Genomic DNA, 24175 nt, shown 5'->3' with positions numbered 1-24175 from the left:
AAGCAGTTGTGAAGACATTTACGGGACACACATTTACTGTAATAGCTAGAGCACACTATCATGGAAACATTACAATTTCCTTTACTCCACTGAATAAATGTACTAGTTGTTCATTTTCTACCTCAATCGTGGAAAGCAACACGTACTTTATATGTACTTTAGGGATGGCCTTTAACAAATACAATGAGATTGTCTCTTCAGCATTTTGTTCATGCATGGAAGAGCAAAATGAAGGCACGAAAAGAGGAGCGAGTGAGAGCAAGAGAGAGAAGCAGAATGAGAGAGAAAGTGGTGCAATGACAGAAAAGGGGGGAAAGCAAAGCCATCTGCAAGAGAATGAGAGAAATGTGGGAGAGGGATTAACACAATTTCAACTGAAGATATGTGAGTCTGGAAGGTGGTGGAGGGAAGTGAAAAGGGAAGAGAAAAGGAGAGTGATTCGTTAATGCAGGGGATGGATATGGACCATTAGGTGATTGCTGCAATGTTTCCCAATAAGACTCCCAGGGCTGGCTAATTCACCTGCAATCATTTACCCTACAGTACACAGACACAAAGGCCGCATGGCACTCAGTATGCAGAGGAAATAAGACTGTCTCCGCAGAATACATGCAGAAACACATGAGTGCACTCGAGTTGGGCGATGGTTTTTATTCTAATATCGCCCAATCGTGGTTACTCGAGATTGCCAAAAGGCGATCCAATCGCCATGGGGTGGCAGGAGTAGGGGGGGGGGGGGGGGGGGTTACATCACAGCACAGCAGTGAAATGCCAGCATGGATGTAACGTAACGTAACATCTTGTATTTTTTGGATATTATGGGTTTTACCCAGATGCCAAAGGTGAGACATTCTAAGTTTAAGTATGTTTTGGATTTCTAAGAGTAAGTAATAAAGTTACTTGTTATCCAAATTTGATTATTGTGAACTGTTTATGGGTGAATAAACATATTTGTACAGTTAAAATATTGGTTTTTATTAAATACTTTATTCTCTGTTATTATTATTGACATTAGAATTTAATATGGATTAAAGATTTTGAATAATCATCTTGAGCGTGGCTCAGCGTCTGATGGAGCTTTGAAATAATTAAACCTTTAAGCTTTCTGCTGGCAATAAAGTTAAAGTTATAAGAATAAACATATATAAAAGAGTCTGAATATTTTATTTAAAATACTTACATTAAAAATCACATTATTATCTTATCTTTAGTACTACAATTCAGATCATATCCATAACATTAACTACTCTTGCGGAGTGCAGAGCAAAGTTTTGGAGAGCAAGCATATGGAGAACGGAGATGCGGGGTGTCAGATCCATTGAACAGAGACGGCAAACTGGTTTGTAATAAAGGATTTAAAATTCTCAACTCGTCACTTGTGCTGATTAACGGGGCTCAGCGGGCGGACATGCTGCTCCAGCAGGGCACATACTCTAGAGATTCTAGACTGACTGATTGTAAGTTAGTTAGAATCGCCTTAATATTGGCATAGGACAAAATAATCATCGATCATCCCTTCAGTCATTGATATATGATCTGATCGCCAATCGGCACAAGCCCAGTGAGCACACACATAGTGCAGAAATGGCATATTCTCTCAGTCTCTCAGGCTGTCTCAAAGTCATTAACAATTTTTGTTTCCTTCCTGCTGTGTTATTGGTGTTTCTTCCACGCATTGTGGTAGTTAACAATTAACCTTTAATCGACAATGCTTGTCAGAGCTCACACTTAACATGTCCATTAGTTTCATGTCAGCGCACAGCTGATAATAGCAGTCTGCACACTTAATATCTCACATAATCCAAAGTACACAAAGTCTGACCTTCTAGCTATTGAACAGATGATTAACCTTTATGCTCATTTAGCCTCTGGTTCGCTTCATTACTTGATGAAATTTTAATTACAAAGCTGAAATCATGTTCCGAGAGCCCTCCCAAGAAATCCATATCTAAGCTCTCCCTTGAAGACTATCAGCTAATGTGCAAATTGAATCCATCCACACGTTTTGTCTTAGTTTGCTACAAGGAACAAAAAAACTTTAGCTGGAGTTAAAAGGGGGTTTAGGAATTTGTCAATTCACACTTTTGTCTGAAGAATCTCCTGGCCCCAAAAAACATGTCAAGAAAACCTCTTGGCCGTCAGTATTTGTCATTTTTTTATATTCCCACAGCCAAAAGTTGTGCATTGTGACTGTTCAGTCGCAGCAGGAGCCTATATTAAATGGTTCTTTCAACCTCTTTGCTAGATTCAGAGCTTGACAAGGAATTCTCTAAAGCAGATGTTGTTTTCAATAGTTAATGGAAAGACAGAAGACATATATCCCAGAGAAGAACTCATAAAACCCCAGAGCTATAGACTTGTAATGCACCCAAACAATATTCAGACCCACAACTGCACACAGCTAAACAAAGCACTGCATCGCATCAGAGCACATAACATATAAGTCAATGCAACTGCATTCAAGTTTGTATTAATTAAAGTAAAAATACAAACATGCACCCACTCGCAGCCAGGCATACTGTAAATGCATTCACACGGGCACATTGCTGATCATGTGGCAGTAAACAGGTTTTTGTTATATTTAGCTGTGTGCTCCACTTTTGCTCTTTGGCTTGTCCCTCATCAGCAGAGAACCGAGTGTGCAGAGAAGACAAGGCTGGCAGCTGAGCGCACAGGGCTTCTATCGTTCACCTGCGGATTTGGGAACAAAAACAAGGTGTTGTGTCGTGTCATCCCAGGCCTCTTCCCGTGAAAGGATAACCTGCTTTCCAACTGCAATCTGTATCACACACAGAAACCCGATTCCTAGCTAATTCTCGCTAAGTCTACAGCAATGGAAAGGGGCTACGAGGAAACACAGAGAGGGCCTTAAGCCGGATTGGTTTCAGCTTTACTTCTACATATTTTGAGAGGGGGGAAAGGGAAAAGTGGGGCAACACTTTCCCTGGCAACTCTAGTCACCCATGAATAATGGAATACAGACATGTAGAGGGAGCAAGGGGGTGAAATCAGGAAACTGAGATTCCAGCCATGAGATTTTCATTCTGTTTTGAAGGCTGAACCCTTGCTTCAGATTAGAATGAAAAACAAAAAAACATACTTGTAGTAGAGTAAAAGGAAGTGCTAGTTCATTGCCATAACCACACCATAGCACAGAAGTAATAGTGTACAATATTGATTTGCTAAGGTCATGGACTTATACACTGTCCATTCAAACAAAATCAATGTATGTAAAGGCTACTTTGAATCGGAAAATGTACCCTAATCCTAGTCAGCCATCAGTACTTCCAAATCCCAAATTTTGCATAATCTTGCTAAAAGGGACATTATTGTGTTTCAGAGTCCACCTGATGGACAAAACTTTATTAAATACAGCTGAATTCTGCTGATTCTCTACAAGGGAACTACAGTATAGTGAATTGATAAGATGTGATGACGGCCATCAACCTAATCAAGACGTGATATTGGGAAACTTAGAGTGAAAGAGAAAGAGACATATAGAATATGAGAGGAATCTCAAGCGGGACAGCGTGGGCATGAAAAATAATTTTCAGTGGGATGTGAAAAAGCAAATACTATAGTACAATATTGACATGTCACTACTTTGTTAAATATTACATTAGTGTGGTCCCATTATTACAAGTTGCTAAATTAGGTTTCTGATTAAACAGATTAAACCAGCATGATGAATTATTTCCCCTGCCATTATACGGCTCAGGTGCAGCAAGTGTTTTGCGTTCCATCTAAGCTGTATGAATGTAAAGACAATGTGCAGATGGTCCGTCTGATCCCTGTCACTGTGGGCTGGAACCGCTTAAGATAAATTTTGGTGAGTAGCGAAACGTAACAAACATTGTCATCTACGCTATCTTCCTCCCTATCTCACATTTTCCCAGACAAAGGGCATACTTATCCAACATTTTAAAGATTGTGACTGTTAGCTATCACAATAGCTATCTAGAATAATAACAGTGAAGCAGCCGGGCCCTCTCGATAAGTGACACAACTCTATCATAATTATAAACAAGGTCAAACTTCAAATAATGGTGTGACTAACTATCAGTGCATAAATTGAATATAAATGACATGTGTTTTAACAAACGACACTGGCACACCGGTCCAGATGACCGTGATCTAGATGCTAAATGTAAGATGCAAGTTGCAAATTTCACTATGAACAATACAGAAAGCTTGGAAACATCAATCATCAAAGTAGGTTGGAGAAGAGGAAAAAAGAAGAGAGGAAGAACACGAAATACAGAATAGTACACTACACACAAGAAGACAGGATCACTTCTAACCAGCAACAACTGGAAATGCCAATTAGAGAAAATGAAAACAACGAAGGCCGATGATGGATAGCTCCTGTACCCACCAGAAGATAATTGAAAGAATCACTCCTTCAGTTATTATCAAAAACTCTAGCAGAAGACTGTCTTCAGCTCACAAACTGTATTTCGAAGCCAAGACTATGAATCACAAGTGATTCAGTATTCAGTTATTCACAATAGGACTGATTAAGATGGGCTGAATCTGAAGTGGCTGCCACCAGCTGTCAACTTGATTCTCTACTTACCTTCCCTTTCTCTTTGGCTTCGGCTACTTTATTATTTCTGCTTCTACTGTAAGATCATTGCTACTTCCTTTCCTGTTTACTTCAGTTTTGCAGTTTTCTTTCTTTGCTGTAGCCGTCAAGTGAAAAGTTGTATCTCAACCTTGTTTTTAGAAGGACACACAATACATTTTCAAGTTTAGTCAGAGGAGCTCACTGAGAAGCCTTTCAGATGATGTTGAAACAAGAAAAAACAAATTGCAGCTTTGAGGTTTTCAAAAATGCACACACACTGATAGGCACAAACCGACACACACACTCTTTAGTGATGAGTCAAATGAGCATATCAAACCACTCCTACCTACATTATTCACTGACATCTTCTCCCTTGTTTCTCTAGTGGTAGCGTAGTTACCTGTTCCTTTGACACATGACAACTCCCCTTCCTCCCATCAACCTGCCTGCTGGATTTGACAGGCTCTTTAGAGGCCTCTGTGAGTTGTGTTTTGATCATTAGCACCCCATTTGTCAAAAAGAATATGCATATGCTAAAAAGAACTTGAGGAGAAGTTGTATCCCATGCAGCCTCTTCTCTGTGGAGCAAGTTTCCAGCTCTTGTTGGGGAACCAGATACAGTACTCTATACTCAGAGTGTGTTGGTGTTGCCCATTAACTTTCAGACCTACTGCAAATGTGTATGCAAAGACTCGCATCCTTGTTTCTTAAGGTCAACTCTTTTGGGCTTTTGCAGATTCATAATCGCATCAACTATCAAAGATTGAAGAGACGATCAAAATGTATTTATCCTAATCAGTCTTCTATGGAAATCCGCTGGTAACATCCTAATTATGTGTATTACATTTATAACTAGAATATAATATAATTACTTACAATAGAATAAAAAACAGCCTGTGGCTCGATTGCAAACATCCGATTCTTAAAAAAAAGTTTGATTCCGTTTTTATTATGTTATTATTTTTTATTTATATGTGTAGCTGAAACAAAGAGTGTAAATTGTTGTCTTATTTTAGCCAAGTCCAAGGTGGCATTACTGTTTCCTGTAAGTGCTGCATAAAGAAGACAAAGAGTTGATTAATTTTATATATTTTGTTTTTACAAAAAGATGATAAAAAGATTATCTGACATCTCTGTCAGATGTGTACCTTCACACATCTGAGAGAGAGCTCCTCCAGCACCTGCTGTCTGCTCTCTACAAACTGCTGTAAAGTCACAGTTTGGGACTATTAACTAGACAAGAATGACATTATTATCAGCATGAGAAACTGCACTTGGCTTAGTATAGTTAAATTAATTAAAGGCGGCATGCATTCTGATTTCCTGACAAAAGCTTCGCACTGTGCACTGTGTGAAAAGTTAATGTTATGGAAATGTTTAAATGTTGATAATTAAATATTAAGCATCTATTGTAGATGATCTCACGCTGGGCTGACAGACTGAGCCTATCCAGATCAGAACACTGTTTTTTGTCCCACAGTCAGCCTCCTTTGGCCTTTTTCACAGCAGACATTTTGACTTAGGCGTTACTGATAACATTAATGATGGCTATGTTCTATTCAAGTGTCCCAGTAGGTCATGACAATGTGACAGTGAGCCAGCATGCGTATTACCAGGGCCCTGAAACCAAAGCAGCTAAATGGGATTCAGACATCATTAATTTCATTATTTACACCTGTGCTAATCTGACTAATTTCTCAAGACGTCTTCTGTAAAAAAAAGGGTCGGCTGGTAGTGTTGTCTATGACCCATGGCCTGATCTGAAAATACAGATGATCACCCCAGCCTAACCTGAGACCTCTTGTCTCAGTATGTATAGTTGGTTCATGAATAGACTGGCTAACATTGGCTTATTACAGAGAACCATTACAAATACAGACAAGATGTCATTTCATATACACATCCTCAGGCTAATTTGGAGCATGTAACTCAACCTGTCTAGCATAGAGGTGTAACCATCATTGGATTTGCTACTGGCAGGCACATTTTGCTTTATAAACATGAAAAACATTGTGTACAGCCAGGGTTTCAGTCACTCTTGTTTGGGGCATTCTATGAAAGTGACAATGAGCAAAACACCTGCAAGCACATTTAGCATGCCAGAAGTTCAGCCTCATTTCAACATCAGAGCATCATCTGCATACCAATCATTACTATTATGCAAAAGTGATTAAAAATCATAGCGCCTGCGGTACCAGAAACATTTTTTTTCGTATTTTCAGAGTACCCTCTCCTCTCTCATTTCAAAATATGGACCACATAACTCTTTCAGTGACTCATCTCAAACTCAACCAATTCTACTATAATTTGATGGATAGTTTTATATTATATTACACTCATCAACATGCTGATGTTATGGCACATGGACTGGGCTCTGAGCACCATGACCAAGAGCAATCTTTTAATAATTCAGAATGCTTCTCATTCACAATCTGCAGGCAAAGTGTTGTGGTGCCTCAACCACAACCTGTCAGCCACAGAGGTGTGATGAGCATTAGATTTGATTCTGGCAGATGGTTTGTTACAAAAGTAAAGGGTGTGAGGAAAAACACAACTTTCCAACTCACACATAGAGGGAAATATGCAAATCAAACTGCAATTGTTCTGCACAAAATGGACGTGGGTGCTGTTGTTATTATCTTTTTTACTATTCACAACACAACAAAGGTCAGAGAATTTCGGCAGCCCCTCTACAGCCAATACAAAATGCCCATCAAATTTCATTAGAGCCTGTGTTCTGTGTTTACAAGTGGCCTGATTGGTTCATACTGGCGTTGTGGCAGCAAGGCTCTAAACATTGTGAGCAGGAATGTCAATGACCAGCCTGCAGCTAATGGTCCATGCTGTAATGAAACTGGGAAGATACTGACTGATTCCCTGCACACCTCCCACTGCTCTAATTTCAGACACACCGATTTCAGTTTGTCTCCCTTCATTAGTCCTTGGCCCCCACCAGGCACCATGAATGAGCCTGTTACAAAGAGGTTGGACATAGTCTTAGAAAGCTTGTTACAGTAATCTTGGCTTTGGAGAGAAAGGCAGGTGAAATAGGGGTCCTGCAAGTGCATGTGTATTGTGTTATATCTGTTATAGCCATATAATATATGTTAACAAATGCTTAGGTGCTAGTGACTGCCTTTAAATATGAGTATAAAGAAGGCAGGCAACTGATAACATAAGGATGACATTGCTCTCCAGAAAAGAGGGAAGCAATGAGAAATGACTAAAAATGAATATAAGGACATACTTTTGAAAGAAGAATCTGACAATTATAAAAAGTTAAAGGAAAGCCGGATAACAGTAGAGATAACTTGAAAAGTTATGCGTGCACTGTGCCATACTATGGCTGGCTCTTAATGAAGTACATGAAAGTGATATAAGAAAGTATACTTGATATATTAGGTCATGCTCTCTATTTTTTTAAAGCCCACAGAAGAAAACGCTGATATGGGACAAATGCTCAGAATATTCCCTCAAGCATCCAAAATTTAAAACCCTTGGTCGATGCCCTGCCAGAAGAAGGTCCAGTGCAGTTAGCTACTTAAAATTAATTGTCAAAGAGAGAGCTAATATGGTGCTAATCCTAACTCACCATGTGCACTCAGCATATTCTGGAGATCTGAATTGCATTGAGGACAATAAACTTGAGCAGGTAAGTACTGCAAGGGAACTGTTAAAGCTGTGGGGTTCATTAGGATACAACTTTAACTCAAGTTTGTGTAAGCTGGAACATTTACAGAGAGAAGCACTGTGTAAGCATAACAGAGATTCAACTGCTGACATAATAGCAACAATGAAAACAGAAACTGGCAATTCTCCTGATCTGTTTTTGCTTCTCCCCTCTAGGTTGCTTGCCTTGTACTCATCCTTTCCTCTCTTTCTGACTCCATCTCTCTGGGGTCTAGTCTGTATCCCATATCCCACACAGGTCCTGCAATGTCCTGCCTCCCCGTCCCTCCTCAACATCTGTTCCCTGTCCTTGCGTTGTGCCAGGGGCAACTACCCGCCAAGACACCCATACCACCAGCTCTGCCGCTGCCAAGCATCTGATCAAAGGGAACAGCTGTCGAACGGATCTGCATGCCAGCCAGCATTGCTGCATAAATGAGAAATGGGCTGCGGAAGGGAAAAAATAAACATCCAGCACCATCAGCACCACTGTCCCATCTGGCAAAATAGGCTGGTTGGTGGACAGCTGAGGCCATACGGCCAAAGCCTGGAGGAATCGTCGTAGTCCGCTTTTACCCACAGCAGAGAGAATTAGCCGATCACAGATGGTGATGCTCAGAGGAGTATAATGACAAGACGACAAGGATATTAAATAGATTAGATATTGTCTGTTATCCTGTGAGAGGCTCATGTACACGGGATAAGAGAGAACCTGCAGTGCAGTACTGATAAGGTCAGGGTAAAGGTTTGATTGCCAATTAGTCACCTATTCTAAAAAGGAGGCACCAGGGGCAACTGTGGAACAGGGGGAACCCTGGATGATTCAGGGTGTTAAAATGGACAGAGAATAGAGGAGTTTAATATATTCACTGCATCAGATGTTTTGTTGAGCTTTTCGTAGGGGCCCCACATTTTCTAGATGTGCCCCTTACAGACACCCATGAGGTTATTTGCTTAGTTACTTACGTGTGCATGCATGTGTAGTTGGTCTGGTCTTAAACACCGTTCAGCAAAATCTGCGTTGTTTGAAGTCTGGAGTTGAAAGAAATGAGGGTCACTGCTGTCTTGCCAACTGGTCGGGTTTAATCTAAATTAAATTAAATTACCAGAGCAGTTTCAGACACTGGGCTTCTACATTCTTACCTCTTCTCAAAGCTTCTAGCTTTCATGGGCTGTACACAATTTTATATATCATATTCAGCTGTCAATAAATCTATCAAACGAAATCAATGACAATTACAGATAAATAATGACTTATATGACATCAACATGTCTGAAAAGTAATCATTTCACCATGTACAAGTGGATTTGGATTTCGTAATAAAACTGAATTTCAAAAATGTAAAAACATGAAATGAGTCGAAGGAGACAAAAATGAAACTGCAAAACAAAAGAGTGGAGGGGGCTTATACACACATATAGTATATGGACTTCTGGGCGGGCACACCTTTGAATAAAAAAAAAATGAGGATGCTACCAAATTAGCTTATCTTCAAACTAGCCTTAGCATGTTATAAAAAAAATGCTACACTAAACAAAAAAGCTTTTACATTACACAACATGACAACACTGGACCACACTGGGAAGCCAAGACAAAACAAGATTTGCAACACCTTTACCTTCAGAAAAACTTCCAACGACCCGGGAGGATGGCGCGAAGTCAAGGTGCCTCCTCCCCTGTAAAGGGTGGTCGCTACCTCGAAAATTTCGTTTACTAAGGCATTCATAAACTTACGGGAACAATTTAAAAATACAAATTCTCCAAATGGTAGTAAATCTTCTTTAGCAATGTATTAGGCTGAAAAATAACGTCTGGCAGGAGTACAGAAACAAAAACCACTTTTAATCCAACTTGAGTGGTACCTCCATGTAGGATCAATTTAAAATCCAAGATGGCGCAGGATCCTTGATTACTGACTGGCCGGTGGTTGGGCATCACTGCGCTCAATGCTTCCATCGGTGGTCGGAAGATGTATCGCAACAATACCAAACTTAGTCTTGTATACTATACACCAATTAAACATCTTATTGATTGATTATTTTACTCTCAATTTAAGCTAACATTATGAAAGCAAGGACAAGAAGTCCTTACAGAGCTCAGAGGAAAGGACATTTGAACATTAACTGGGCAGCTCCACAGCAACTGAGTGGACCTTGTGATGTGATTCTTTTGTCAACTGCTGTTTCCAAGGTCAAGAATAAAGTTTCGGTCTCAACTTTGAGCCGACATGTATGACGAAAAGCCCTCAGATGAATGCGCAATCCATGACAACTTCACAGCTCCATCTGCTGAGGATTGTGTGACACAATTAAAACTCCAGTTTCTAAATGGACCTTGAGTTAAGATTTCTTTGTAAACTTTTTGATTTAGGTTACAGCATACTGCGCCCATAAGCCAAACGTCACATTTTTCGCCTGAGTTAAGTTGTCTAATCACTCTTCATCCGTTCAACAATCTTGTTTATTGGTGTGTAATGAGCATTACAGCCACAAGAGGCTGCCATGGCAGTAGGCCTTGAGTCTTGCTGTCTGATTTAGATTGAGGACATGGCTTACAGGATGCCGTTGATTAGAGTTCCCCATGGTTGAATCTTCCATGTCAGCAAGCATCTATCAGTTCCTACCAGCTCCAAGGCTGCACTGTTCTGTAGCTGAGCCTGACCTTTGACCTACATTTGGAGGGCCAGAGAATTGTTGTCATGTAATTATTAAAACATCCACTAAAAAAGTTGTGTTTTTTTGAACTGCAGAATATTGATCTTTGTTCAGTCTAGCAAGCAGACTGCACCTCAGTGGAGCTTGACAGTCTAATGTGCTAAGTCACAGAGAGCTGCGTCTGAGCAGGAACAAAATATTTTGCTGATAACTCAATATTGTTTTGACAAAGTTTCATCGGAGCACATTAGATTGTTAGTTATTAAACCAAATCCACCTTCACATATAGCTTTATTGTCACATTAATATTAATAACAATACCAGCCTTTTTGTAATGGGATCCAGGAAGGAATAAGTAAAACCTCTCCCTTGTGTATGCTAGTTTGTTCCTGACAAACTTCTTTGCCTTTATAAACAAGCTGATTCCTGCAGTGCATTACAGAAATGCGAGTGGTAGACTAATTAAAGCACCTCAGGGAGCCCAGAGGATGTGAGCACACTGTCTATAAGGAGTCAGAATATGTACAGTAGGCCCAGATCCAATTAGGGTGCACTACCACCTGGCTACTGTTGCATTATTGAAGCGTGCTATGGAAACGGCTGGACCATAGATGATAGGGAGTGCTATTAAGACAAAACTTGTCCAGCATGGAAAAGTGATTACTATCATTTGTGTTGATTTGCACTGGTGTCTCAACAAAAAACAATGGAAATGATCCGGGGATTGATAGGTCAGTAATCACTTTTTCTTCTGCGATAGGAGGGAGCTCTTGAAGGAAGAAAACAAACCATTTGAATTTGGTCTGGTCTAATGTCTGCAGCAGTAAGGGCACAGATAATTTCCTGTTGGGACATAATTTAATCTGACAGGTTGCTAAAATGAGCCGATTTTACACCATGAAGTGACTTGTGTGGTCAGATTTGATTTATAGCCAGCAACTGCAGGGCAAAGCAAGACCAAGGTAAATATCTTTAATGGAACATCACACAATCTTTAAGAATAACCAGTGCATGCGGCCACAAGTGATTAATGCTGCTCAAATGAAAAGACTGAGTTTAAAGGGCTGGAGTAAAAAGGCGAAGGGGCTAATTACCTTTCAGCATTCATTTGGAGTTCTCAGTTACAGCTCAGCATGCTCACTGCAAACATGTAATAATGATACAACCTCTCACTGCGTGATCAATTCCTTCCATGAATAATAATGCGGCCGGTCTGGCTGGATGGCACTGATGAGTTGGCAGTAATGAGGCCTATATTCCTTGAACAAGGTGTGGGTGTATAAGATGCTTTTAAATACAGGGCAAGGACGGTATATGAAAACACTTTAAGGCAGTGGGATGAATTTCTGATGAGTGAAATTCAGTGAAGTGATTAATCTATATCACCTTTAAATATTTATAGCCTCAATCTACCATTGCAGTCTTACCAATTGAATTAAAAGAGCAGACACTAAATAAAAAAATAATAGCAGCAGGGATGCGTACTTGTTATAAAAAATTTATTTAGAATAAAACAACGTAGCCATATTACACGTAGTGTGGTCAATCTATTTTACATACCTCAGGAGAAGCGACACAGTTCTGCCATGGTACGGTTCATCATGACTGGAATCATTTAAATCATCACCAACATCATCATTAGTCTACAGTCAGAGGAGGTTATAGTAGTGTTGTTCAGTCTCACAAGTTTTACAGGATAGCATATAGCACAACAACACAACGCAGTGAGGGACCAGTGCTAGAAGGCCAGTGGAAAAACCAACAACAGATAAAGTAATACTCGTCATAACGGGCGGCTAGCTTCAGCAGGCACAGACCCATTGTGGTACAGTAATACAAACTTTTTTTTTACTTGGTATCTCCTCGTTGCAGTGTACACCAATACAGTAAGCTAAAGCTTAGAATGCTAAACCAGGTTGTTCTTTTTCTGTAAATGATCACAACTGTTTTAAACAAGTTTACAAACCACAAAAACAAAACTGTGTCTATGAGTCTGAGGTAGCAAGGCAATCATGGCTTTCCTCTGATTTCTGAACATATATCTTTTAAAAAAAACTATTCTACATAATGATGGCGGGCCTCTTACAAACCCAAATTCAGAACAACTTTAGATTTAAATCTTTATTTTTCAAAACGTCTCTCTTTATACACAGTCCCACCTGAATTCATCTACTCTTATCTCTGTCTTCCACACGTGGAATGACAAACTGTATAGGCACAGAAGGGGTAAAGTTTACATTAACAAATCGCAGCCGACGCAAAGTCTGCCGGCATATCAATGCTTTAAAGGGGAACTTGACATCAAGCATGCTACGAGATAGATCTTCAAAACAAAACAGACGCTTTGAGAAGTGACAGTTTACATCTTCAAAATGATCCTTTTACCCACTAGATGTTATTACTCAGGAACTGTGCATGCTCCCAAACATGGAACAAATGCTGTGGCTACTTCCATTGACAGGTAACTTGGGGGCTGGAGGGTACAAAGCAGTGGAATGACATAAGAAATGTAACAGTTTGATTCCCAGTGAAAGCAGAACTTAACAAGAACAAAACACAAATCTCAAACCACCCTCTGAAAAACAAAAAAAGCATATTTTACTATACAAAGCCCCGTGTCCATATACTCATCTGCATATCTAAACAAATCACTGACAAATGTTGAACCAAGTTCAGGTACAATCTACAGTTCATAAAATGTACAGTTTGCATAGTACAAGACAAGGTGGTAAAAGTAGTTAAGTTGTCTGGTCCTGTGCGTCTTTGGGATTTAGGGTCGGGGGGATTGTTTGTTTGGGAATGGTCCTGTCTCTTCCAACGCTTACTGAGCACACAACCGCACACACGCCATCCTCTGTGGTGACCGTCCTCACATCACCTGCAAAACAGAGAACACAAACACAAAATCATCAGACAACAAAATTACACCTTTTCAAACACAATGTGTGTTTCTGGGTTTGAGCAGGCACGCTAAAAATTAGTACTCCAGTCTTTTGTGATTGTCACAAGTGCAGCAGGTAAACCCGCCTCATTTCTCTTCATCAAGACATCACTGTGTGGAAACATCAGAGGTTCGATATAAAAAGTAATCGGGTCTGAAAGCTGGTAAATGGACTGCAGTCCCTCAAGCCAGTTACAGTCCATTAGGAGCTCGGTGTGGAAGAAAGGGAGTTGGTGGGCGTGGATGACGGAGGGGAGATTTTACAAAACATAGCTGTCTTCTTAGAAATGGAATTAAGCACTCAAACCTATTCACCCATGCCTTTACGTGAAAACTAACAGAAAGTGTATAGAACGGTGTTTTCCAAGGACAATGAGAGAAAGGAAGGAGTGAAAGGATGGCTCAAATAAATACCAGTAAAAGGAGACTGAGGAGATGTAAGAAGTGTGGTTCACTTCTGAAGTCTACTGAATGCGTAAGTGTGTATTACAGGCGTTATAGAGAGAGTCATGATAAACTTGATCTGATGGAGAGGTGTAAAATGATGAAAGCGATAAGTTGAAGTGCAATGGTCAGAACTCAAAGGGAAAGTATGTGTCTGTTTTGCAGCAGCCACCAAAAATGGATTCATAGCAAAAAAGCAGTTTAACCGGCGTGTAAAGGCATTAGCTGTGTGTGAAGAGACAAGCCGAGCAGTTTGAAAAGACAGTGAGAGAAAGAGAATAGACTGACTGGAGCTGGGTAAGAAATTATAGCTGGGATGAGGTCAGTGGAAACAGCTTTTCACGACACCTCTGTCCCAAAATGCACCTTGGCATCAGACCGGGGGAATGAGGTGAGCAGCTAATGGCACTCCCCAGAGATCCATTAGCCGTCTCTTTCTCACAGGCCACCGAATATGGAGGGCTGAGGCAGGTGAAGGCTACATGGAGAGGACTACTTTTGTGGCAGCAGCTGTAATTACCTCTAAAATATTGCTCTACTCAAACTTCTCTCACCTTTGCCAATTACTAAAACAGTGACCCGCAGACAGGGAGGAAAAACAGGAGCTACCATACAAGCTGCAAATACACAGACTGATTTATAGGACTGCTGTGTATGTAAAAGTGTGGCCTTACCTGTGGCCTTGAGGAGACGCTCGAGGCTATAGGAGACAAAGGAAAGAGACAACAGAGTAGTTTAACACTTGAAGTCCCCTGTTCGTCTCTATTTCTATAGTCTACACTTAATTATCAGCCTCTGGGTCCCTCCCACATATTCACCCACGCACTCAGCTCTGTGCTGTTCGGTCCCGGTGCCATGGAGCTATGCAGTAACCAAATGCTAATAACTCTGGAGCGTCTGCCAGATTAGAATGGATTTTTAACAAAAGCCCTCGCAGGAGTTTTGACTCTAAAATTCGAATGCAATTTAAAGTCAGTGAGCTCTAACTCGCTGTTCGAACATTTTTATTTATTTTTCTATTTGATTAATATCCCGAGAGGTGGGTATCCTTTCAAATTCTGCTATAAAGAGTAATGAGGGTCTAAGGTTTTTCCTGATCATATCAAATTCCACATTTAAATGATAATCAAAAAATCCTCAAGGCTGTATTTAAAATCTATGTGTTTGAGAAAGCATTTCATCAGAATCAAAACCACAAAGAACCTGCATGCACTACACAAACAATGATTACTTCTTAAAAACTCTTCATTGAAATACAGCACTAGACCTTCGGAATTCATGACTATAGACAAGTGTACAGCTGCTCGAGCTGCTATCATTTATACATCACACACACACACACACACACACACACACACACCACGCACAAACAAAGCCTAATGTCAGTATGAGGTAAAAAAAGAGAAAAGACAGCTGCAGAGCAGGAGAGAGTGAGGTGGCGAAAGAGGAAGGAGAAGACAGAAGGCAGCGAGAGGAAGGAAAGGAGACAGTTAGAAGCTGGACGATGAGTCTAGTTGAAATTGTAGATGAAGTTGATTGTATCAGGAAAACACCACAGTTTCTCCCCTGCCTCAATTTTCTGTTTCTATTTCATCTATTGTTGCTACGTCATACAGCCTTGGCATAGTGAGCATTGTAGATGTTGTCATAGATGTAAAAAGTACTTACGGATAATGTATGAATTGAATTAATCGAAAACTAAAATAATAACAATAGGAAAATTAATGTGAAAAAGTACCTCTGAAACTTTTGCAGTTTGATATGTGTTGGACTCAAACTGTGGGTTTTTGTGAAGATTTTCATTGCAGCCCACTAATGTTTTACTTAAGTCTGACGAATTGCATTCTGTACAAACTTGCCTAGTTCACACATCTGGTACGCTACACGTGAATTCTCCCCCTGTGAGGGATGAAGTATGAACAGTTAAACGGAGTGACATGCACTATTTTTCTGCTGACCAGCGTCCTTGTAGCGAAACACAAATCTGCCTTCAGAGGCTGGGGAGACACAGTGGGAGGACGAAGAGGAGGAGGAGGAGGAGGAGGAGGAGGAGGAGTGGGAAACTTACGACTGCATGCAGGGAAGGAGTTGTTAATCTGCTCCATTACATCCGCCAGGTCAGAGCTGCTGTTGTGGGGGTCCAGCAGCTCATCTGAACACACACACACACACACACACACACACACACACACACACACACACACACACACACACACACACATTTTAATATGGTACCATACCAGAGTGAGCAACAAGTTTCTACATGCAGAGAAACAGTGTGAGATCCCTTTCTGTGTTGTGAGCAATGTTATAACTTTCAGTGTGCCTGCTAAAAGCTGCAAAATGTAACTTCTGCCAATGGTAGCGTGAGTGTTTGTGTGTGTTTTTGAGTTTGAGTGTCTCACCTGAGTTTTCGGTGAGTGGCCCTCGATCTTGCACAGTGGGAGAGGACACTCCATTTACCCTTGAGTCCACCTCCGGCTGAGAGAGAGAGAGAAAGAAATCTCTATTATTATAACATAATTATTCCGCTTGGCATCCGCTTGACAACTTCAAAATTAGCCGTGCTTCACAGCGGCAGGCGGAGAGAGGGGAATACCAGAGGGCGGCACAATGAGGCTGTTGTTATTTGTACAAAAACATTTCTCACAAACATCTCTGCCAATGTCCCGACTTGAGTTTAACATGCCACAGTATCAATCACATTTAAAGACCTCAAAGGACATTTGCATAGTTCGATTTTTAGTGTTCTAGCTAATTGTCGTCTATGGAGTAATTCTATTGAGTGGACCAGTAGAAATATTTACACTGCCAATATGAACGATTGAAATTAAAAGCCAGCCATGAAACCCAGCCAAAACATCTAACGGATATTCCCATGTACCATAATAACACACAATACATGCTGTGTCCACATTTAAAGTAACAATATGAAAGTTACAGTATTTGTCTTTCCTTTCTATCCACAGGTGTCTGCTCACGCTTGTATCTGAGCCGCTCATTTGAAAATCCATCTCACCCGAGGCTGATGTGACTGACAATAACGCAGCCGTCACAGGTGCTGAAGAATAATCTAGCAATGTTTATATTTACTATGTTTTTGACAGATTGCCTCACTGTTATTTTGGTTGATACTGTCATCCGCTGCCGTCTGCACTGTGACTCTGCTGTGCCCTAAGATGTCCCGAGTATCATTGAAAAGACCATTTCAGAAAAAGGATTCACAGATAAAATGATAATGTGTAATCCCATTTTTCTAATTTCTATTTATTAAAATAAACGTTAATATCTCAAGTCACGGCTGATAAGAAAAGTCTGATGAAACAAGCAATTTACCAACAAAACGAGAGCACAATGAGAGTGAACACAATGTGAAAAATCCCAGTTGCTCCAAAAAAAACACAACAAAACCGCATCTTAATCGATCAATTAGAGATCAGGATTGTATAACTTTAAAAGTGTGGACAGTTGATCAATTGGTGAAAATATGCTCTGCTGCACAGAAGCACTTGATGTCTGGTGACAATTACGGGCAGAATCCCACATTCCCTTTAGCTTTTCAACTGCAACAAACCAAATCAATGTTGCCTCCCTCATCACCCCTCTTCTTCATCTCCTGGTGCCCCCGGCGCTAGTAAAGGTTAACATGTTGAAAACGTCTCTGGAGCACAGCCAGTGTCTCGAGGCTCATCTTAGAATAGCTAAGGTCGGGGACTTGGTCAGCCTTCAGGAGTGTGAATTAAATGCGTGCCATCAAGCTGGCTGCGTTTATTATTCTGCAGCCTGGTAGTAACGCTGTGTTTGATGGAAAGACATGTTGACATATCGCCAGGTCTCCGGGGGCTTAAGTGTCAGAAAACAGAAGTTCTTATTTAGTGTGGGGATATTTGTGTCTGCGCAGGTAGCTGTACCTGCCATCGCATTTGCTTTGTTTTGTCTTTCAGAATCAGCATCAGAATCACTACACTACTGCAGCTACAACAATAAAATGTTGCTTAAATGTTAATATATCAGTAATAATAGTCCAATAATATTATATATGCTCATATAACACTGACAAGGGCTGTTCTGCTGCCTAATGAGTACTTTCAAGGAGTATTTCTAAACTGTGGTATTGATACTTCCTCTGTCCAAAATATTAAGTTGCATACTGTATATTCAAACCAGTGTGTTAACAACTATACATCTACTGTCTCAAAATGGAGGGAAATCTCCAATATGGTGAAGGATGAAAGTTTTTTCTGTTAAAATGTTAATCTTCATCCATTAAAAATCTGCAGAGTCACGTCAGCTGCCTTCCCCGGGCCATATTTGTTGTTGTGAGTTATTACTGTGTTTCCAGCTCCACAGCTTCCAGAGAGCCAATACCTGCCCCTGTGTTTGCTCAGTCTGATTTGTCGGGATTGCTGTTTGTTCGGCTTGAGGGTTTCTGCATTTCTCACTTGGCACAAACAATCCAACCTCAGTGAGCAATTAGGCCAGGCATAAACAAATCTGGAAGTTATTGATAGAGGGACTGGAGACGAATGCTGGCCTCCTGGATGGAATGGTAATGATGTGATTAGGATCTGATCTGAGCATTGATGAGCAGGTTTTGTTATTCAACAGGCACAACAAAGTAGGATTAAAAACTGAATGGGTTCGCACGTTTACATACAGTGTGGGGGTGAAGGTGAAGGCGCACAAGTACATATTTATGTTGACGATTTATTTGAATGACTTAGACAGAATCCTTTTATTGAAAGCATTCTGTATCAGCGTTGCACTTTTTAAATGAGTTTTTTTATTTTACGAGTTGCACAGAAACAGCCCTGTCAGCTGGTGTGTGTGTGTGTGTGTGTGTGTGTGTGTGAACTGTGATTACTGCCCTGCTGCTCCCCAACAGCAAGCCTAATGAACTAAAAGAAAAGACAACTTATGGAAGAAATAAACTTCATATCACAGTTGTGTATGTGCTATGCTCAAAAGAGACTTTCTCTGGAATTAAAATGTTAATTTCGTTTATTTTTTAAGAACAACTAAATCACTCGGCAACAAAGATGGTTCATATAAGGTTGGCATTAAGCAGAAATAGTCAACTCCCTATTTGCTGCATATATTTGCTGTATTAATGTATATTGGTGGAAAAAAATGTTAGCTGTCTCATATTACTTTCAAGCTCACATACCGACTTTTTAAAGCTGAGAAATGCGTCTGACTTTGCAATTTATCACGTAATTGTGATTAAGCTACTTCAGGTTTGAAGTCCTTTTCCATTAGTGGACAACTTACAGCATCTATGTTGTTTTCTGTTAAGCACCAAAAGTACGGCCGTTCTTTCTGCAAATGGCCTCTTCACAGCAGCAGTTTGAATCTAGTCCACTTTTCAGTTGTCAGGGAGTCCACAACAACAAGAAACAACCCAGAGGAATTACTATTTTTGTAATGTATGTGCCTATGAATATTTATCTCTGTCTCCTCTCAGCCATAACCTGTGGCTTCTTGGGATAAAACAAGCCCAACAAATTGTGTTATGTCACCTGGTGCAGTAGCTGTCGGAGGCGATGGAGTTGAGACTCCAGCTGTTTGTTGTGTTCCTCCAGGATGTGCATGCGAGCCTCCAGTCGGCCCTTGTGTTGTCGTAGCAGCTTAGCCTCAGCTAGAAGATCGGCCTCATCAGGATGGGAAAAACTACCCTCCGACTCCCAGGGGCTTCCAGCAGGGGCCCCTCGCTGGCCATGCTGCTCCTTCAGCTGCTCATACTCCCTCTGCAGGGTCCTGGGTAAGAAGGGTTACGAACACAACATGTATCTGTCACACCCAGTGCCGGAAGAAGTATTCAGATCATTAGTTGAAGTAGCAATACCGCGATGCAAAAATAAAATATATTACAAGTATTTTCAGGGAGTATTATCTGCAAAATGTACTTAAAATATCAAAAGTAAAAGCATGAAAATTTCAAAAGTAACGTTGCCAAAGCATCAAAATACAATTTGTCCAAATACTATATAGCTCTTGCATTCATATTTTGGATTTTGTAGCTCTTCTTCTCTGCCATGGTTAAAGGAAGAAATGAGGAATTTCTGAGGAATAAAAAGACAATGCAGGAAGGCAGACCATAAATGGAAGAAGGATAAACACAGTGTCTCCCTTGCTTCTCTTAAAGATCTGAGGTCAACTTATCAATTTGCAATCAATGAAACAAGGAACTCCTATTTTTTCACAACTGACCATTTAACGTGGTTATAATCCCAGAATCCTCTTTAAAACCATAAACTCTGTGATTAGTCCCCCGCTCAGCCAGCCAGTTGACTCCTCCTCAGAGAGACGTGAAGAATTTCTTCATTACTTTTATGACAAAATACTGGAGATTCGGCAGCACAATGACACAGAATTCAGAGGGCTTGACTCGTGCACCTTCAACATTAACTCACTTCAGTGAAATCTCTCTGTCACACTTTCAAAATCATCCACCTGCCCTTCAGACTGCAATCCCACTTGGTTTTTAAAAGCAGTATTTCAGACGGTTGATCCGGATATTTTAGCCATTATTAACTGCTCTTTTCCGCTCCAATGTTAAACATGCCACTGTTCACCCCCTCTTAGAGAAGCCCCCTTTGGATTCCTCTGTTTTAAGTAATTTAAAGACCTGGTCAAGGTCACCAATGACTTATTGCTTGCCACCATCACAGGCTTGTACTAAATTTTAATTTTCCTTTGTGAATTCAAAGTATGCCTGTATATGTATCTTACATCATTTTCTTTTTTATAATACTATGTAAGGGTCCTGTAATAACGTTATATATTTTATATACTCTTTCAGGAGTTGTATTCCTGGGAGCCTTGTATAAATAGATCAGAGGACAGAGGTGTTCCTGAGAGCTGGCCTTTATTGTGATTATTACATATCTGTACCATGTTCAATATATATCGATGATATCAATTGTCATGCTGCAACTGCTAGCCCTAGAGGGGGCTTCTCTCTTGCGTGATACAATGGCTAAATATTTATTATTACAAACAAACAATTATGGTTAAATATTATTATTATTATCACTGAAAGACTCTCAAACAGAGCATTCAAAAGCTCCTTCCTGAACCCTCACTGTGGGGTGCCACACAGAAATACCACAGTCATGTTTACCTCCGCTTTCTGCTTTCTCAGTGAAATCCTATTTGAAGTGGATTGACAAACATAAAGGCCCCCCCGCCAAATCTCTCGCCTCACCCTCTCTCTCAGTGCAGAACCATAAGCTGCCGTGCTTTACTTAAGTTGGCATTTATGAGCCTGGCAGTAAAGCTCTCTCTCTCCTCCTTGCTCTCCCGGAGCCCCAGTGTATGTGTGTAATCAGTGTTAAATCACTCCAGTCGAGCCACTGGCTGTGCAAAAGCACCTCTACAACAATAGATCCTACAGTGGCGCTGTCTCTGAGCCATCTCCATTTACTAATCAACACGGGGAAGGACTTGCCGTGTGAGACAGACTGGGGGAACGGGAGGTGTTTGTGTTTATTCATTGTGCGCTGGAGTGTGACAATGAGCACATGTACTCGAATGACACCAAGGAGCTGTGAGTAAACATAAGAGCGACTCAGAAAAGAAAATTGTCCATCTTTAGAAGATTGTCCAAACATAAGTGACATTTTCCCTATATTTTGGATCTCAACCAACCTCTTTCCACACTGAATTCTCTCAAGTTTCTTTAATGGACATTTCTAATTCCTTACCCCTGCTCCTCCTCCAGACGAGCTATGATCCGCTCCAGCTCGCCGCGCTCCTCCCTCTCTACGGCCTGTAGGATCTGGGCAGGACTCTGAGGCTGACTGCAGGGGGAGCCCTCCCCTCCCAGCGTCTGGCAGTACTGTAGGATCAGGGCATGCTCGTCGTCCCTGTGGAGGTGGAGTCATGTGATGAGTGAGGAGCCCAAACGTCTTGTTCCTGTTAGTCAGTTCATTTCACCTTCTGCTCAGTTAGGGAGGGAGGATGTACAAATGTTTTGCAGTCTGAAAGAATTATGGTAACTACTTACAAAGCAAACCACACATTACAGTACCGCTCTACAAATCCAGAGAGCAGTGAAAGTGATAAAAGTTTAATGAATGTTTTTATACCTGTATAACTGCCACAGAAACTACATATGACCTACAGTATAAAATGCAGATACTGAGAAATCTGTTCTCTCAACATTCTTGAGAGAACAAAACTAGTTGTACTTATTAGTTGTAAAACAGAGCTGAAGATGAACTGCAACCCTGTTGATCACCAATGAAGTGCAAGGTTGGCACAATATCACTGGACCAGTAAAGTAGCGGAACTGATGCGGCTACAGCGTTTCATTTTTGTCTTTCATGAATCATTGTCAGAGGACATCAAATAGCCTAAGCTAGTAAGAAAAAATGCAATTACTGTCAATATAAATAAAAACTGCAGCTTCCAAGCACCTAATCTAAACAAAGATTGTGGTGGCTGCCATGATATATATAAGAGCTTCAGCTATTGTAGGTCTGCTACGCTGTAAGCCCCACAATCCCTGGTGGAACACAGATGTGTCAGTCTCGACTATCTGATAACTGGGATACAGGAGGGCTGTGAGGAGATGGAGCCTGGCAGATAGATGGAAAGATATGGCGGGAAAAAAGGAGAAATGGGCTGCTGGTGTCTGCGGTTGTGTAGCTGTGTGTGTGTGTGTGTGTGTGTGTGTGTGTGTGTGTGTGTGTGTGTACGTGTCCGTCTCTTTATGTGCTATCTCAGTGATCTGAAAGGGGGTGGCAGGTCTTGCCAAAGCCCAGCTGTCACCTTCCTACTGAAACCCAACCTGAGCCTTGAAGACTAAGACCTGACAACAACACACGCACACAAAAAAAAAAATGATGGCAGACGGTTATATAAAAGTCCTTTCCATTGCTAAAGTGACTGTCATTTCCAGAGCCAGTTTGATAGCTTGAAATGGAGTTTGGCTGAGAAAACTTAGTGGCATGGTGGCTCCACGTGTGGCTTTCTATCCACTACAGACTATATTTTGACTTTTTTTTTCATGGAGCAGCAGTGCCGAGGCTGTCACCTGTGACGTTCATATCCTGCAGTTATGTAAGGATTCCCTTTTAGATAAAATAATATATCTGGCCTACGAGAACAAATGGTCTTCTACTACTTATAATAATATATGCTACAGATGGATAGAAAGTTTGATTTTATTACAATTATTATTTTTGCAGCTTTGGTGACATTTTATTCACATAGTAAGTGCTGAAACCAACAGGGAAAGAAACACAGGTGTGCAGGCAATCAGACAGGTTGTAAACAAACCAACAACATGGCCAGATCATCAAAACTACTTAATTTGAAGTAAAAGCAAAAGTGAGCGAACCTGAAATGTCATTTTTAATCCATCATTGCACTGGAAAACTGTGTGTGGGCACAATTATGGTAACTGCGGTGAGTTGGTTTGGACCAAAAAGTCGATCTGTAAACTATGGAGGACATTTACAACAAACAGTTTGGGTAACAGTTTTACAAGTTTACAAGTTCAACTAACCTGGAGTCTTGTTTAAATCCTGATCACTGACTTCTTGTGTCTCTAGCCCCGTTGGACACATAGCAATTAACTCAATGAGCACTATGGTGCTATCACCAAAAGGAATGGTATAAAAATAAGTTGTAATACAATGGAATCCTTTGATTGATAGATACAGTGTTTACATCTGCCTAAAAAGCCATTAGACAAATCAAAAGGCATTTAGTTTTGGTAGGTGCAACTTCCTTTACACTAGTACACATCACCAATAGCAACGACCAAACATGACAATCAAGAATCAGCAGTCGTTTGAGCTTTTTGAGCTGTTCTTTATCGGCTTTACGTGTCGTGACAGAACACTGTATTGACCTCTATGTGCTTTGAGCCACACCTCAGTCAGCGATAT

At 40.7% G+C, this 24175-nt stretch overlaps 1 protein-coding gene across 6 annotated transcripts in view; it reads right to left on the bottom strand.

The window, feature by feature from the left end:
• Window positions 1-12376: 12376 nt before the first annotated feature.
• utrn (utrophin) overlaps window positions 12377-24175 on the bottom strand; it is a 158065-nt gene continuing 146266 nt past the window's right edge. For 4 of the 6 annotated variants that reach the window (XM_070926097.1, XM_070926100.1, XM_070926103.1 and 1 more), the window contains 5 exons: window positions 21983-22144; window positions 19796-20033; window positions 16682-16757; window positions 16345-16428; window positions 12377-13769 (listed from right to left, as the gene is read on the bottom strand). In XM_070926097.1, coding sequence (XP_070782198.1) covers window positions 13630-13769; window positions 16345-16428; window positions 16682-16757; window positions 19796-20033; window positions 21983-22144 — 700 coding nt within the window. In that variant the 3' untranslated portion in view covers window positions 12377-13629. Of the gene's footprint in view, window positions 13770-14950; window positions 14977-16344; window positions 16429-16681; window positions 16758-19795; window positions 20034-21982; window positions 22145-24175 lie in introns of all 6 variants that reach the window. The other 2 variants (XM_070926098.1, XM_070926101.1) reach the window with 2 other exon arrangements.

This window comes from Enoplosus armatus, chromosome 19 (genome assembly GCF_043641665.1).
Source record: "Enoplosus armatus isolate fEnoArm2 chromosome 19, fEnoArm2.hap1, whole genome shotgun sequence".
Taxonomy (NCBI): domain Eukaryota; kingdom Metazoa; phylum Chordata; class Actinopteri; order Centrarchiformes; family Enoplosidae; genus Enoplosus; species Enoplosus armatus.
The sequence above is the reverse complement of the archived record's forward strand: the minus strand, read 5'-3'. Positions and strand labels throughout refer to the sequence as shown.